General features: G+C 43.3%; 1 protein-coding gene across 5 annotated transcripts in view; it reads right to left on the minus strand.

Annotated features, from left to right (window-relative positions):
- Positions 1-17,166, minus strand: part of LOC130521542 (MAM domain-containing glycosylphosphatidylinositol anchor protein 1) — a 109,104-nt gene that overhangs the window by 33,996 nt on the left and 57,942 nt on the right. For all 5 annotated transcript variants that reach the window (XM_057025161.1, XM_057025163.1, XM_057025162.1 and 2 more), the window contains exons 5-7: positions 8,873-9,069; positions 7,175-7,307; positions 933-1,202 (exon numbers count right to left, since the gene is read on the minus strand). In XM_057025161.1, coding sequence (XP_056881141.1) covers positions 933-1,202; positions 7,175-7,307; positions 8,873-9,069 — 600 coding nt within the window. The remainder of the gene's footprint in view (positions 1-932; positions 1,203-7,174; positions 7,308-8,872; positions 9,070-17,166) is intronic.

Genomic DNA, 17,166 nt, shown 5'->3' on the forward strand with positions numbered 1-17,166 from the left:
ACGCCAAAAAAGTAAACTAGACAGAGGAGAACAGATGGATCTGTGACAGAGGTATCGAAGCAGGAGCAGAATGACAAACCCCCAAAAGGAATTAGGAGAAAACCGCCAACAAATCAAGAAGGAAATTATGAAGAAAGGAGAGAAAATGAACAAGACGGAGACTAAAATAACAGGGACACGAACAGGGAGGGAGAGGGCGAGACAATCAAGGACAAAGACTAACTCTTACACTGTCACATTCAATTTTCACTTTCAAAGACTGTGTTTCCCCAACAGATCCCCATGTTGAATACAAAACAGCTGCGTGTTCAACCAGCGGGGGGAGAGAGTCGGGCGACGGGAGGAGAGGAACGCTTGATTTACCCTCTTTTCAGGCTTGTTAACAAGATGCTAGGGCGGAGTCATGAATGGAAGCAATGACCGTATGGTCTGCTACTTTACCTGGTGTGTGTGTGTGTGTGTGTGTGTGTGTTTTTTGGTGCATGTGTCTTGATGTGTGTGCGAGTGTGTGTGTGTTTGTGTGTTGGTGTGTGTCTGTGGGGTTGTGTGCTCGCGTGTCCCACTCACCATCTGTGTTGGTGTGACGGTGCGATCAGGACCATTAAGCTAACAGCAGAAAGCCATCCAGCAAACGTTGTCTCGGTGTTAACTAACAGAGGAGAGTGTCTCTAATTGCTTCCACTACACTCTCACTAATTGGAGGGAGCCAAAATGATTAAAGAGCTAAAAATAGCTGGAGGGGAGGAATATTGAAGAGGTTGTGCTTTAACGAGAGGGGAGGTAGACTGGAGGGATACTTAACCTGCCTTTCTGACAAGATTCACACGAGAGCTCAATGCTGCTGGAGGCGCTTCTGTCGGACTCATGAGGGCAGAACCAAATCCCCAGCAGGCCCATCAAACCACCCAGTGCCCTCAGAAACGTGCACTTACTCCTGACGATGAGGTTGACATTCTTGCGAGCAGGGTTGCCCACGTTGTTGACAGCGCTGCAGTTGTAGAAGCCAGCATCAGCGGGAGTGACCGCCCGCAAGAAGAGCATTGGCCCCCGGACCTGAGCACTGAGGGGTAGGGGGCCCGGGTAGCGTGACCAGGTCACGGTAGGGGCGGGGAACCCGGCAATAATCTCACAGTTGAGGAGAACGTCCTGCCCGGGGTCCACCACCACTGTATCGTTCACCGACAGCCGGATCACCGGAGGAGCTGAAAGGATCAGAGAAGGGAGGACAGGAGGAAAGAGGACAAGAGGTGCAGAAGTGGGGGGAAAGAGGGGAGAAGGAGTAATTAACACTGTGCTCTACTATCTTTATCACTATCATGTAAAATTCAGAAGGTCATCTGGAGCCCAACAGACCTAAAATATTAAAGCGTGAACAAGTGAACAGGTGATGAGGAGAGAGGATGGGACTGATGAGATGATGGAGGACATGAGTGATCTCAGAGGACGTGTGATGATTGCAGCAGTGCTGCAGCAGTGATGGTGCAGCTGGAGATGCCCCAACGCAGCGGGACTGTTGCAGATTCTGCTCACAGATGCAGAAACCAAACTAAACCTGCAGCTGATGAACCATCGCTCCATCAAAAAGGGACAGTGTAGCCGTGTGGAGGTTTCCTGGAGTCCTCCTACGTCCAGCAGTGCTGCCGATAGGTGGACATCTCTGTGGGCCGCACGTATGAAATCAAGGTTTTCCAGCTTAGTGTTGTGTAAATTGGGAGATGACATGGCAGCTTTGTGCAATCTTGAATAAAACATGGGAGGTTTTCACACTGGTTTACAGCAGCGGATAAGTCAATAAGTGCAGGAATGAAGGGATGATCAGGCCTTAATGCTGCACAACATAGTCAATATTCCATGAATTACACAAGCTTCTGTTAGAAAAGCACATATTTGACTCATTGTGGCTTCAAATGCTGGGCAGATGTGCAACAGTCATTTAGTATTATGTGCTTTAAGTTGCAGGAACAAATAACAAGTGCATCCTCGGTGCTGATGGAAAAGCCCGTTTTGTCTGGATGGTTCACCTGGGTGGAAGCTGGCCTATACAATCCCCCCTGAGGGGGAACTGGAGCCCAGCAGAACCAACTACTGGGATGATTTGGATCTGAAGTCCAAATCCACTGATGTCCATCTATGGAGCCGTGACTCCAGCTGGGTGAATTCGTTTGGCCACATTCTTTCATTTTCATTCTGGTGGGTTCCTGCTCTGTAAGGAAGCAACAATAAATATTCCAAATGACACAAAGCCTGAAGAAGAGGATCTATCACCACTCACACTATCCCGGACAGAAAGAGCGGCTGCAGCCTCAGCGGGGCTCCGCTATGTTCCTGTGGATGTGACATTTACAGCAGAAGCCTCCTCTTCTGAATGATTGATTGATTATTTACTTGTTATAGTAACAACTAATGGCAGCAACAACAATAATAATAATTTTCCCTAAATGGAAGCACACTGGCTCTAACAGTGTGTGCTTTTGTTATTGGTCACATTGAAATCTTGAAGTTATATATTACTTATTTCCACCTGTCACACGTACAGTGTTGTTTTCACTCTACCTGTGAGGACCAAGCATTGTAGATTATTTAACTACCATTTGAGCTTCGGCAAAAAACAAAAACCTTTATTAAAGCTGCTTTTCCTCCCAGAACAGGTACAACTTTACCTTTCGTGACAGTGAACATTTTTGAAATTGAAATGTTGGCTCATCAGGGGGAGTCAGGGCAATCGGAAACATCTTGTAATGGGTTTGTGCATATCGCTCCTGGGGGCATAAATGGGGGTGGCAGTGGGGCAAAATGGAGAGAAATAAACAGGTGACCAAAAGTCACCTGCTTTAATCCCCCGACAGTAAAGCCCCGGTCCCTCCAATCATCCCCCCCAGCATCAGCTACAGCAGAGATAAGGGCCATCCCTGGTTCCCCTGCTGGAGCTGCTAATCTGAGTTGGTGGTTAAATTCCCTCGTGAGCCCTAGAGGTTCATCATTCACATATTTCTCGGTAGTTTTCTGAAAGACCTCGTCAGGACTTAGGTGACTAACAAACATAAAGAACCAAAGGAAGAATAAATGAAGACAAACCGTTGTCCTGAGAAAAAAGAACAGAGTCACACAGAGCGGTGACTCAGCATTACAGAAGTGAAAGCTGCTGGTGTGGGTCCAGGACGAGTCCCAAAGAATTTCTGCTCAACCTCAGATTAATTCAGCCAGTGATAAAACAATCATGGAGTGCATTATTTAATCACTCAGCATGGATGGAGTGTGGCTGTGGGACTTGGTGTTGAATCACTCCAGTGTCTCTCTGAGAGATTTAATCCTCAGAGAGCGACCCTTCCTTCCTTCCTTCCTTCCTTCCTTCCTTCCTTCCTTCCTTCCTTCCTTCCTTCCTTCCTTCCTTCCTTCCTTCCTTCCTTTAATTCTCTGTTGCAGTTCATCCTCTCATCTAATCCCTGTGTAAACAGATTACACTTCCAGTTGGCACGCTTCAGGACTCTCAACAGCAAAACACACTCACAAACAACAAACATGTCATCAAATCTGAAATATCAACTAAAAAAAAGAGATTAGAAGTAGTGATTCAAAAGTGGTGGTTATTCTGCTCCTCTCAGAATGCTGCAACACTTTTAGGTTGTCATAGAAATGCTGACATGCATGTGAGTGAACGATATTAAATATTTCTGTATGATCTAACGGACAAGCAGGACAAAGAACACGGTGCTGACGTGCCGATATCAGGTCAGAGTAAGTACGGAACAACTCCACGGAGGACTCATTATATCCAAACACACTGCAGGAGCAATATTGTTCAGGTTTTCATGGGATTCCATTAGAAATGTAAAGGATCCTTTCACACACTTGACTCCCCACCTGCCTTATGTAACCTGTGTGTATTTCTGTACTAACTGTTTATTTTGGACTTTTCAGCCTTTTTGCACTTTGATTCAGTTTCTGTAAATTGAATTTTTCTATAATGTGATGTTGATGCAACAAAACTATCAAATTGTGTTTTCTATTTTTCTAAAATCGTTGTAATTAGCAGCAACCAGCAGATGTGTGTGTGTGTGTAATCCTGTAAATGTGATTGTGGGGGTGGAACCAACTCCATTCTGCTGCAATAACGGGGCAGATTCAGCCACTGGAACTGAAATAGACTCGGAGGTCCCGACACTCATGACTTCTCTGGTTTCATCTCCTTCTTTTTAATGCTCTTCTCTTTTTTACTCACACTGTGCTGCGGTTTCTATAGCGATGAATAAAAAGAAGTGACCAGATCTTCAAATCTAAATGTCATCACATTCATACAACTGGATTTTGACTCTTTTAATACTCAGAATCAGAATCGAAATCAGAATCAGAGCTGTGTGCGTTTTCCAATCATGGAACAACCTCAATGACAAAGCTAACAGCAAATAAGTAACCCACAGTTAATGTAGTGCTCAGAAACACACACACACACACACACACACACACACACACACACTTTATGTGTTGCAAAAGGAAGAGAGGACTTCAGAATTATACCTTCAACTTTGCGTGACTGTGTGTGTGTGTGTGTGTGTGTGTGTAATGGTGGCTCCATCGGAGCATTTTACACAACACACCCCCCCCTCCTCTCTTCTCCCATTTTCACTCCTCCACTCAGTGTCTTTATCTTCTCTCATCTCTGCCTCTCTGACATTTTCTCTCTCTATATGTATATTAAATCAATAGACCATCAAATATCTATTTATTTATGTAATTGTGCTCACAACAGTTATTACTTCAGTTATATTGGGTGGATTTGAGTGTTTAAAAGTGATAGCAGTGGTTTGTCAGAGTCATGCCAATGGTAAATGAAATAAAATGTATGTATTTTGAGGGGGGGCAATGGATTGGAAAGAGACGCGTTCTCTCCTGAATGAAAGTTGCTGAAGAAAGTCAAATGAAAAAAGGTGCAGACTTGAAAAAAGGCCGATTGTCAAAGCACCAAAGGGAAGAATAAAAGAGATCAAAGCAGTGTGAAAAGTGATCAGGTTTCTGCTGGTGGGGAGATCCAGTGTGACTCTGGAGGGGGGATGTCAGCCGGACAGCCTCGACACGCTTGTTCACAGATTCATTCAAATGTTGAAACTGACTGCAGCTCCGCGTACGTTTAAAATTTAGGGAACCTTCTCTTGGATGATTCCAGCCTTTCATAAGAAACCTTAGACCAAAAGGTTGGTAGTGGTTTGTGATTTAAATTGTAAAATCAGAATGTCCTGATCCATATATGACACAACACAAACAGTCAAAGAAACACACAATACTCCGGAATATTCTGTTTATGTAACAGCCATATAAATACCGTCCTGTCTGAACATCACATGCTCGCATGGACAAGAGGATTTGGCTTCCTGTCAGTGTTTTCTCCAGGGGTAGGAGCCCCCCGCTTACACCAAATCCCAGGTTGGGATTATCATCTAAAAATCAATCATTGTCTGGTCCCATCTGATGCAGCAGTGACCCAGATGAATGAATCCACTCCAAACAGTGACTGAGTGACCCCAAAAAGACCAAAAATGAGCTCTGAACAGAGTAAAATGCACTTATAATAAAGAAAGAGAACTCGAAAATGAGATTATTTGTGTTCATTTACATTGCTTAACCTGATTTGTTGGTTTGTGAACATGTTCAGTTTGAGCAGACAAAAGAGGAAACATGGTAACTTCAGAGGGAGGAGAGGAGAGGAGAGGAGAGGAGAGGAGGGGAGAGAGAGGAAGAGGAGGAGGAGAGGAGAGGATAGGAGAGGAGGAGAGATGGAGGAAGTGAGAGAGGAGAGAGAGAGGGACAGGAGAGAGTGGGGAGGAGAGAGGAGGAGAGGGAAGAGAGGAGAGAGGGAGAGTGTAGAGAGAGAGGAGAGCGGCAAGAGAGAGAGAGGAAAAGGGAGAGAGGGATGGAGAGAGAGAGGAGAGAGGGGAGAAGAGGGAGGAAGAGAGAGGAGAGGAGGAGAGGGAGGAGAGAGGGAGGAAAGGGGGGAAGAGACAGAGAGAGGGAATAGAGAGAGAGGAGAGAGAGGGAAGGATAATTCAAGAGCAGAGGATCTGTGAAGAGGAAATCAGTGGATCACATCCATCACAATAATGTGTTCGTTATCTTCACAGATCGGATCAGATTTTGATCCGGAGCTTGATGCTTCTTCTCTTCTCCTATTCGGACCCTGTTTACCTGGATCTCTTTTGTCCACATATTTCTCAGCAGTGGCTAATTCAATCCAAACTAGTTTTTTTCAATATTACTTGTGCTTAGCTAATTAAGCTAACTAGTCAGAAAAACCTGAAGGCTACCAGAGAGTCGATGTCATTTGCTGTTCTTGTGACACAGATGCATTTGTGGATTTTCTCTCAAAAACATATATCAAAACAATATCAAAAACATGCCCGTCCAGCTCAACGAGCCCCTAAACGTGTGCTCAGACTGCTGTGGCAGGTTTTAGCACCCTGTGAATCGCTGCTAACTGAAGATGAGAGGAGTTTCTTTCTGATTATGACTTCACTCAAGATTAAATCTAGAAGCTCTGCACAGAATTTTTTTCTTTATCAGCTGTTGAAAAGTAAACAAGCTTCATTAAACAAAAATTTAATAAGTGATGATGAAGACAGAGATACAGACGCTGCATTAGCATTTTCATTTTACATGCTAAGAAGTCACATGCCTGAAAAAAACAATGAAAGGAGTGGAAGACGAGGAGGATTCGAGGGTGACAGTCAAAATAAGACTTTTTGTCAATGTTTACTTTAGTTTAGGACCAAATTGGATGGAACTGTACATCTTGTGCTGACTCAGCACTGCGCCTTAGCTAAGTGTGAACAGTGGAAATAATCCTCACTACACACTGATAGCGTTCATAAATGAAAAGAAGAGACAGACTAAATCCTCAGGCCATGGCATCATTTACTGGCTGATAGAGGTGGAGATCCACCTGGATCCTCCCACTGATGCTGGCAGCCAAACAAAGGGGGATGAAGTGCAGATAAGTGTGTGCCCTCCTTTCAGAACCCATCGATACCACAAATGAGAAGCAAACATAACCACAAAGCAGAAATATGAAAGTTGCCATTAAAAAAGCAAAACTCAAATCACTGAATTTATATGGGGGTAAAAATGTGCAATTTCTGAAACAGCTTTTCATCCCCATGTCAAGAAAGAAACAAAACTAGCATACTTGTTGCATTGGTGAGCCGGAAGGTCACCGACTTGTCCTCGATGTTGCACACGTTGCGGACGGACACCTGACACGTGTAATCGGCAAAATCTTTGGGTCTCAGGTTTTTCAGCTTCAGCACTTTGGTCTCACCCTGAAAGAGAAAAGAGAGCAGGATGAAAGGATGAAGGTGTGAAATGTAGCTTCACTGAGACAAACAACAGCAGACACAACAGCCAGGGACTGGATTCATTCAAGTAAAAGCTCAGAGCTTTTAATTTTCCTGCCACTCTTGGTTAGAAATGTTTGATTTATTGAAATTTTAGTCACATTAGATAAGAAGAGGTCAAGAACACAAACGGCAACAAAAAAATCAACATTTTCTGTCTGTGGAATCGAATAACGATGAAGCTTGACACTCCACATGAAGCTGTTGTGTTTGAGCTCTCCACATCTTCCACCTCATGAAGAGCTCTGTGAACATTAGAAAACTTCCAACATCACTGTGAAGTGTCAGATCAAAAGGGGTCCGAGAGAGTCCAATTCTGCCTCAGAAGGTGATGGGTTAACAGTTTCTGAAGCAGCCGTGGGAAGAATGTGCTGGCTGGCTAATTGAACTCAAGGGGCTCCGCTTTGTGGCTGACTGATGCTTTGATAAGTGCAGAAAAACAGGAGCAGTAGCAGCGAGGCTACAATGGTGTTCTCGGACTGGGAGATCAGGCCTAGGGATTGTTTATAGTTGTTAGCCAGCGAACGCACTAACGAGTGCTGTTTAACTGATTGAAAAGCTGTTTGACTGACTCATGGGAGTCCAGAAATGGGTTGGTTTACTAAATCAGATCAGTTTTAAACTGTGAAACTGCTGGAAAACTCCAGTCCTTGTTTCTCTCAGCACACGCAAGATGTGTGTAGCGACACAAATCACAGATTCACATTATTTCAGGCTCCTCCAGCATCAGCAGGATACACTAGAATTTGCTAAAGTACTGTATACTTTGCAAAATAGCATATTTATGATGTTGAAGCTCCTTGACCAACAGCTTAAAAAATACACAAGTAAATAATAAAAAAGGATTTGTTCAGCTATCACAGTGAGCTAGAATATTATGTAAATGTTAGCCTTGCTGTGCAGGCTTCAGTCTCCATTTAGTTCCTTTTTCTTTCTTAGTAATCAAACTAGAAACTATTTTTTCTGATCAGAATAAAAACTAGTATAAAATAAGGTTCCCTGATATTAAAACATCATGTGACAGCATTGAAGGCCAAACTACAAATGCTGCATGTGCTTCATGGATCAACTAATGACACCACAGCGGTCATTTTTCAATGGTTTCAGGGAACGTGGGAAGACTGGATGGGGCCATTATCAACATTATCAGTCTGTAGGGAATGTGTGTCCATTTCACACTAGGAAAGCTTATTAGCTCTGATCAGGATTTATTATATGATGGGCCAGGAACAAGGATGTATTTCTTAGCTCTTGGTTGGTGACAGATTTGCTGATATCTGGAAATTTTTCTGAAAGAATGCTTCAAAATTGAATAACAGACAAAGATTTTTCTTTACATGTTTAGGGAATTCTAGAGGACTTGAGTAAGAGGAAGTGATACAGAGAATGATGTGGGTACAGTTGGTGAACAGGCGCACGTCAGGCATTTCTTGGAGGATTACGATTGTGAAGTGGCGGGGTGTGGGAGCAGCGTGCGTATCTGTGTGTACCTGAGTGTAAAGAGGCTCGTAGATGTCCACTCCGTTGTCCTTGCTCTGCTCGATGAGTATGTTTCCCCGCTTCCAGATGAATCGCGCGGGAGGGTTGGAGTTGACGGTGCAGCGAAGGAACACTGTCTTTTCCTGGTAGTAGCTGCCGCGTACATCACTGATCGTCTGGTGCACTGTCAGAACTGGCGTGTCGAGGTCTGTGAAGGCAGCAAAGCAGAGAGAAACAAGGACTCAGATGTTACATGGAGGTGTGAACGAACACATCACACCCTGGAACGCTGCTCATTAGCGCCTCGACACACAAAAAAAGCTTTGTTAAATGTTTCCTGGTGCTGGGATGGAAACGTCTGTCCATCTGAATGTTGTCAACTGCTCTGTTGATTCTTTGTGTCGGGGACGAGATTTGGTATCAGGAAACGGGTACAGATAAGAGCAAACAAGTGCTGTTTGTTGGCCCACTTCCCCACCAAAACTGTCCAAACAGATGCCGACCGGCCACGACTGTCCAATCTGTGAGATTCTCTCTCTCTCTCATCCCCAAACACACACACACACACACACACACACACACACACACACACACACACACAGAGCAGATTTATATCTTTCCTGTCATTTCTTCCTTCTGTTGGCAGCCTGGTTTTTTGGCGGTTCTGTCATCTCCCTTCTTCTTCAGTGCACCGCCGTCACAAACATAGATGCCGCTCTGCCTCCTTTTCTGCCGTCTCCAGAGAGCTCGCCGCCACTCTCACTCCTTGTCACATCGCCCTCTCGCCTCTGTCTCAGGTTGTGTGGAATCACAATTCTTTGCAGCCTAATTTGACTGATTTGTTAAAGTCTCACTCTGTAGCAGCATGTGTCTCCTTGTCCCCCGTCAACGTGTCCAGGCAGCACGTGTGCACTAGAGCGGACACGCTCCTGTCCCTAACTCTTGTTTTTTTATCGTCACTGACTGTATGTATGGACTGATGGATGGAATTGAATCTATCTCTGACTGAAATGTGTGTGGGTGCTGTAGAAACAGCTGCAGCTGTCAGGTGACACACATGTAAGAGTGCACACAGGAGGCCATACAGCTCTGAGAGTTTGTGTCCCCCCTCGTTTCTATAGAACACCTCATGTGACTCAGGTAAATAACTGCAACTTTGACTCCTTTGAATCTTCCTTTCTATAAAAGCAACTTCAGCAGAAAAGATGGAAGACTAAATTAAAAGTCAAAACAATGAATTTGTGTTGACTGACTGATCAGAGATGCTTTATGTGAATAAAGCATCTCTGATCAGTCACACACTTTGTTACAAAACAAATTTCTGATGTCCAGGATGTTTTTCACAGCTCATGGTCAAAAGTGTGGAGTGAAGGTGAAACGGGGAAGCTGACGGTTTGACACATTCGGTTTCAAAATTGCAAAAATGCAGTGAGAAAAAAAAAAGTGAATATGAGGACAGAATACACACTAAGAGATCTGTGAACTTGTCCAGGAATAACTCATTAATTGGTAAAATTCTTCTTTTATCCCTAGTGGAATATCCAATATTAGTGTAATATATTTGGTGATTCTGCGTCACCTTGTTTTATTTTCAGTTAACTTCTGGTTAAATTACCTTTATTACATCCCCACTGTTCATATACTGTACAGCACAAGAGTTTACATTCCAGGACTTTAGGAGAAAAATATGAAGTTTTTAGAGTCTAGATTTACAACTCTGCGGGTTTATTTGGTCCTATTTTTTCATGTGAGATCAGTTCTGGGCTGAGCTTCTGTCCCCACCTGCTTGTCTTCCTTTCATCCCTCTTTCATTTATAAAACTGGCACAGCAGGACAGCGCAGATGGAGGCTCGGCCAGGTCCTCCAGAACTGCCGAGGAAAGGCCATCAAACATGGCTTCTTCTCAAAGACATTCACCTTTGCTGCGTGTGCACCAAATTGAGCCAACAGAAGCAAAGATGTGTGTTTTACACTGTGAGTGTGCCTCCGTCCAGTGTGAGAGGGACTGTTTTTAATGACACCTGTTTACACACACTGATTCTGATTCACCAAGTCATGAAGGAAGTCTGCTGAAGCCTGTTTCGCTGTGCTAGGCTGAGCTTCCAGATTTCTTCTGTGAGCTCGTGGATGAAACTTTTACAGCTTTCCCCTTTTTTAACACAACAAACCATGAAAGCTTTATAATCCGAGCCCCCAGGGTGGGTCTAACTTTACTCAGTTCGGGCCCTTAAGTAAATAGAGACACACGATGAAACTGCAAGTGCACAGAAATACAATATGAAACTTTAATGAAGCTTCTGATTTCCCCAAAGTCCTGCCTTTGCACACTGCTTAGATCAATTGCACTCTGCTGCTTTACTTGGCCGCAGCTTTTTAATGTACGTATATCCATGCATCCAAATTCCTGGCCCCTGGGGTCTGCCATTGTTTTCTGCTTATATGCGGTGCTGCTGACACAGAAGCATTTTAGCTGGGCTTATTTAGCGTTTGGACCCTCAACTGGACAGGTAATTTGGGACAAAAAAGAAAATATGAAATGTGATGACTCCAGCTGAAAGCTGTGTTGGTTAATATTTATGGATCTGGAGTAGATTCAATAAGTTATCAATAGTCACTCATTTATGGCAACAAATTTGAATGATTTGATTGTAATTAGTGTAACAATTGCCACACAATATATAAGAAAGAGCCCTTTTCAATTCTTGTTCCTCTCAGCGTGGACCACAAATATGCTTCCAATACAGCTGATGAGGTTCATATCCAAGAACAAGTAAACAGCTACTATGAAAGCACTAGCTAATGCTAGCTCACAATAAGGTCACTTCTTTGTGACCTCACATACTTGTTCCCTGTTCCCTCCTCATGGAGCAGGTTGAGTGACCTCACTGATTAGCTGAATTATTCAGCCGTAGGGCTTAAAACAGCATTGTAGCGCTCCTAATAATGATGTACCAGAGCAACATCAGCAAAATAACTTTATTTCTTTCTACTTAATAATAAATATTAAACACTGACTGGTCATTTGTTGATGTACTATTATGTCCTTAATATCTAACTTAATTAATAATTTACCTCATGTTATGTTTTTTGTGTGACTACAAAGGATGCTGGGAAATATTCTTTGGTTACAGAGCGTTAGTTGTGACCTACTCTTCACAATGCATTATGGGATGCATTGAGTGCAGCATGTAGCGTGCAGCGGCCCCCATTTAACATTTGGACCTCCCAAGAAATGGTGTTGGCCCTATGTGGTGCTCAGCAGGGGGTCTAGTGGTGGTTTGGGTTTGGACACAGGGTGTGTGACATTTGTACATGCACGGAGCACCTTTAAAAACTGCCGACGTCAGAGCGGCTTGATGTAACAGTGGAATAATTTGTTGACAAATGCACATTGCAGAGTGACCAGTGCAAAGACAGGAGGAGCTTCCTGAAAAGTCCTCTCTGAGCGGTGGACTAGACGATTTGTCCTCTGCTGGGTGCTTTCCCCCTCAGGAGGACAAGCTTGTCTTTGAATCCTCTTTGATTTCCAATAACATGTCCTGTACTCTAATAGCTGTCTGGGAATAGGCAACCATTAGAGGAACAAAGTGAAGATGACAGGTTCAATTGAGTGTGAGCGTGCAATGGAGGAAAATAAGCTATGATGTCCGGTGGGGTGGGGGGTTGGGGGGCATTATTACTCCTGGAGACCATTATTATTAATTTATTGAGCAACAACACTGAGCACTGTGCTAACCCCATTACACAGAATCATTGGCTATTCGTGGTGTTAGGCTGAAGGTGAAGGGAGACGCGTGAATCATGTGAATAATGAGAGAGCTCATGTAAGATGAGGGAACAATAAGAGATGTTGAAGGCAGAAAACAGTGTTGTTCAGCTTGCACAATAAAACCTAATCAAAGAACTCTCCAACGGTCGGTAGCATCACTAACAGGTGAATCATTGTGACTTGGGTGTTTTACCCAGGAACTCAACCAGCTAGAATCTCCCTTTTCAAAGGTGCTGTTAATAACATATAATAAATATATAATATATAATAAAAAAATCTGACATTAAATTAGGGAAAGTCAGAAACTGTAGCTGGGACACAAATCTCTTCAATAGTCCATTTTACTGTAATGAATTATTCAAACCAGCCACAACTCATAATGGAGTCACCAGCTGAGAGAGTTGAGGTCTGAGTGTAAATGGAGCTTTGCATTCTGGAGGCAAACGTTGCCTCTCTGCGTAATAGTTTCAGTTCACAGCAAACCGATCTATTGAGGTGTTTTCCAGTATAATAAAATAAATACTCATTTGTTTCATGACAGTCATAAAACTCTGTATTAAACCAAGAAACTTTTTTTTTGCACATAATTTTTGCAGAACTAGCAGAGCATCAATTTAACTTCACTGAATTGTCTGCAAGACATCACTGACTGAATATCAGGCCCCCCCACCGGGATACTGGGCAGCTGGAGGGATTGAGCTCCGTAGGGCACCAGCAGAGCAGCAGAGCAACAGAGCAGCAGAGCAGCATGGAGCAACTAGGAGCCACCAGAAAGAAAAAAAAAAGTGTGTGCGTGTGTGGGGGGGAGGGTTGGGTATCCTCCCAAAATATGAGAGAGGGTCATGAGATGGATCAGCTGATCCAGAATCATGCCCTTGGAGTGGTCTGCGTGAATTAGCTCCGCAGGTCTCGCATCACTTATTCCAACAGTTTCAGGAATCGACCGTCTTGTCTCTCCAGTAAAAATGGCAACGTTTCTCTGACCTCCAAACTTCAGATACTCCGTCAGATTTATTGGAAATTAAAAATGATTGGGCAGCAGGACAAGGGATAAGCGCGTCTGAGGACCGCTGGTGCCAACAGAACCAAATTCTTTCATCCTCTGAACTTGTTAAACTTATTCAACTTAAAATTGTACAGAGAGCAAATGACACTGAATCAGACACTGCCACAGTGAATTCAGATGTGAGACATTTGCGATTTCAGGATTCCTGGAACATTTAAAGTAATTTTTGGATTTATTAGAGTGGACTGGAGCCATCTCTATATATCACAGCCATGCTACACCTGATGTTAATAAAGTTGCATGCAGAAAACCTGATGTCATTTCATTTTCCTCTCCTCTGCACCTCAAAGAACACTTCTAGTGTTGCAGAAACATAACACAAAGGACAATTTTACAACTAGAAAATGAAACATTCACAAACACTACACACTTGTTAGTGAATATCTATCACTGTGAGGACATGTCACCCTTTTCCAACAAAGAACTCATATAGGACACTACACACACAAACACATAGGTAGAGAGAGAGGAGGGAGAGAGGTAGAGAGAGAGGAGGATAGAAAGAGAGAGGGGAGAAAGGGAGGTAGAGAGGGAGGGTGAAGAGAGAAGAGAGAGTTAGAGGAGACAGACAGACAGACAGACAGACAGACAGACAGACAGACAGACAGACAGACAGACAGACAGAGAGAGAGAGAGAGAGGAAGAGTGTGCAAACACAGAGGCACAAACAGAGGCAGACGTGCTGTTTGATCCAGCTTCACATCTTATTAATTATTGAGCATTCTGCTCATAGACATCTCCTTAAAGACTGCATTAAACATGCACCAGACCCACATTTAGAACACTGGTCCTGTTTAAAATGCGATGATGAGAAGTAAAGATGATTTTAACTGACTTTCTCTGCTTATTTACAAAATCTATACATTAACATTTCAATTTTTTTCTTATTCATTTGTGCAGCAAATAAATGCACAAAAACATGTTGATCCAAATAATTCTTTTTAGGACCAGACAATCGCAGTGATCAACAGGAGCACAGATAACTGCTGTTTTTCTGGATCAAATGTTCACACTTTTTCTGCTTAATAATACCTTTTACACAGCTACACCTGGACAAAAATATATGTTTAACTTTGTGTTATCATCAACTGATGGACTGGAGGATCTTAAAAGCATCGCTTCATTAGCAAAAATGCTGCTGATGTTAGAGAAAAACGTATTTCTTTTTGATAATTTTTGCTGTAATGAGCAAACCCCCGGCAGAAAGCCAGTGCTCCTGAATTAAACAGCTCTGGCTGTAAAACTACTATAAAACAAGAATACATAAAGCTTTTCTGACATTGTGTACGGTTAACAAGGTTGTGTTGAGAAGAATTACAGAGAGAGTCAAACTATCACTGGTGGATTTGTTGAAAACGGCGAGCTTTTGTTGAGCCAGAGTGTTACAGTCAGGCCTTAATTATGCTCCTGTCAGCAGAGGACCTAGGAACTGGTATTAAACATTCATGATGGTGTGACTCCATTATTTTACAGTCATAAAAGGAGGAGGTTTGGCACGCTTATTTACAGTGTTGTGACAGCGCAGCTGCACAGCTGAGAGGTGTTAGAGGATAAAGACGCACGTTCACTCACTCAACCTCTGAGCTTGCAGCCACACAAACTTGAGGATGGAAACAGAAATGGAGGGATTGGAGGCTGAAGTGTACTCTGATCAGCCCTTAATGGCAACAAAATGGCACAAAAATGGCTGCATGTCCCTGTGAGAGTCTGCTGAAGGGTCTTCGAGGAGAAGACAACGTGCTTCTATGAACGGTAATGGGTCTTTGGTGTGTGAGCACCATCTTCACAGCATCTGCAGAGCACCAGAACTCTATGTTAATTCTGTTGGTTAACTCAGGCCACTATGACAAAATCTGGATCATATTTAGAGAAACATCATTGATGGGCAGAGTAAATATGAGAACAAATCAGCTTCCTACTGAGGGTCAGATCTTGATGGATGCTCACAGGGTGTGATACTCAGTAACACACAATCATCATTGTGCCTTGATGTTTCCCTCCAGCGTGTTTAGGAAAGATCTGCACAAAGCATGTTCAGATTTCTTGACACTTATATAACGAAGCAAGAAAACCAGCCAAACCCTGAGGATGCTGCAGCCCTGTGGAGGTCATCATATAGATATAGAATGTCGCCTGTTCTGGGTTGTTTGTTGGCAGTAATTATGTGCTTTAATGTGTTGTGTTGAAGGACCAACATCGGCGATCTGGGGCAGAACTCCATTATTAAAACAACTTCAGATCACATCTTCCTGCTCAGTTACTTTGCTGGTTTTGCTGGAACTTCACTTTTATCATTTTCTGTTTACCAAAACAACAAAAAGAACAAACACATGAGTTCAGAAACTCATAAGACAACAAACAACAGGGTGGAAGAGAATAAAATCATATCTTGCTGCCTGGCTGGTTGAGACCTGATCACACACACTAGTACTTTAAGAAAATAAAAATTTTACTAGTGCAACATAAAACATTTTCATTAGAATAAGTCCTCCTGGAGACCGACAAACACTCAACTGAACATCTGACTGTAAAGTTGTCAAAAGATGAAGCTTTGTAACTTAATATATAGGTCACAAAGCTCACAAAGATATAATGCGCTAACATGCTACTGTAAAGTAGCCAGATGATGACTTGTGGTCTGTTAACCTCGTTCTCTGGACGGAAGAATCCACAAGCCTTTGCTCAGAACAGCAAACCCATCTGACTACTACGAAAGTGTTTTATATTGAGCTAGCTGTCACAGCTGCGGGCAATCATACCCGTGAGCCGCCTCGCCCCGCGCACCTGTTGTGCATCAGGACTCTAATGAGCACTCTTCTTAATCCCCGGAGGCACACCTGCTGTCTGCCATATTATTGTTCGTTTTCAGATGACTTTCCAGCGTATTCCTGTTTGCCTGCCTGCCTGGTTCCGACCTTGCCTGTTCCCCTGTAAACTCTGTCTGCCTTCTGCCCGATCTCGACCTTGCCTGTCCCCGACTATTCTGTTCTGCCCGCTCCCCGGAAAATCCTGCCTGTTGTCTGTGTCCGACAATAAAGCGATGTTCAGCCAGACTCGTGTGTCGCATTTGGGTTCTTATCTGGTTCCTGACACTAGCAGAGAATATTTTTATCTATTTTTTCAGATATTAGCTATATCTGAGGAGAAGCCAGAGGTTATCTGAGCGCAAAAGGAGCCAGTTATGTATTCTCGACTTCAGAGAAATGAAGGCATGATCGTCTTGGCCTTTAAGATTTAAGACAATGTCCAAGGTCACATGGATGCATTTGTTTCCTCAGAATTGTGTCATTAAGCGATGTCAGCTGTGGACATTCATGCCAGAGCACAAATCAAATAATTACAGTTATAAACAACAGCCATAACTGAGAACACTCACAGGAGTGATGACACAGAAGTTATTAACAATTAATGTGTTTATCTAGAGGTGGAAATGAGCCCATTTATACCCTGTTATCCCTAAATTTGGGAGG

The sequence above is a fragment of the Takifugu flavidus genome, chromosome 2 (genome assembly GCF_003711565.1).
Source record: "Takifugu flavidus isolate HTHZ2018 chromosome 2, ASM371156v2, whole genome shotgun sequence".
Taxonomy (NCBI): domain Eukaryota; kingdom Metazoa; phylum Chordata; class Actinopteri; order Tetraodontiformes; family Tetraodontidae; genus Takifugu; species Takifugu flavidus.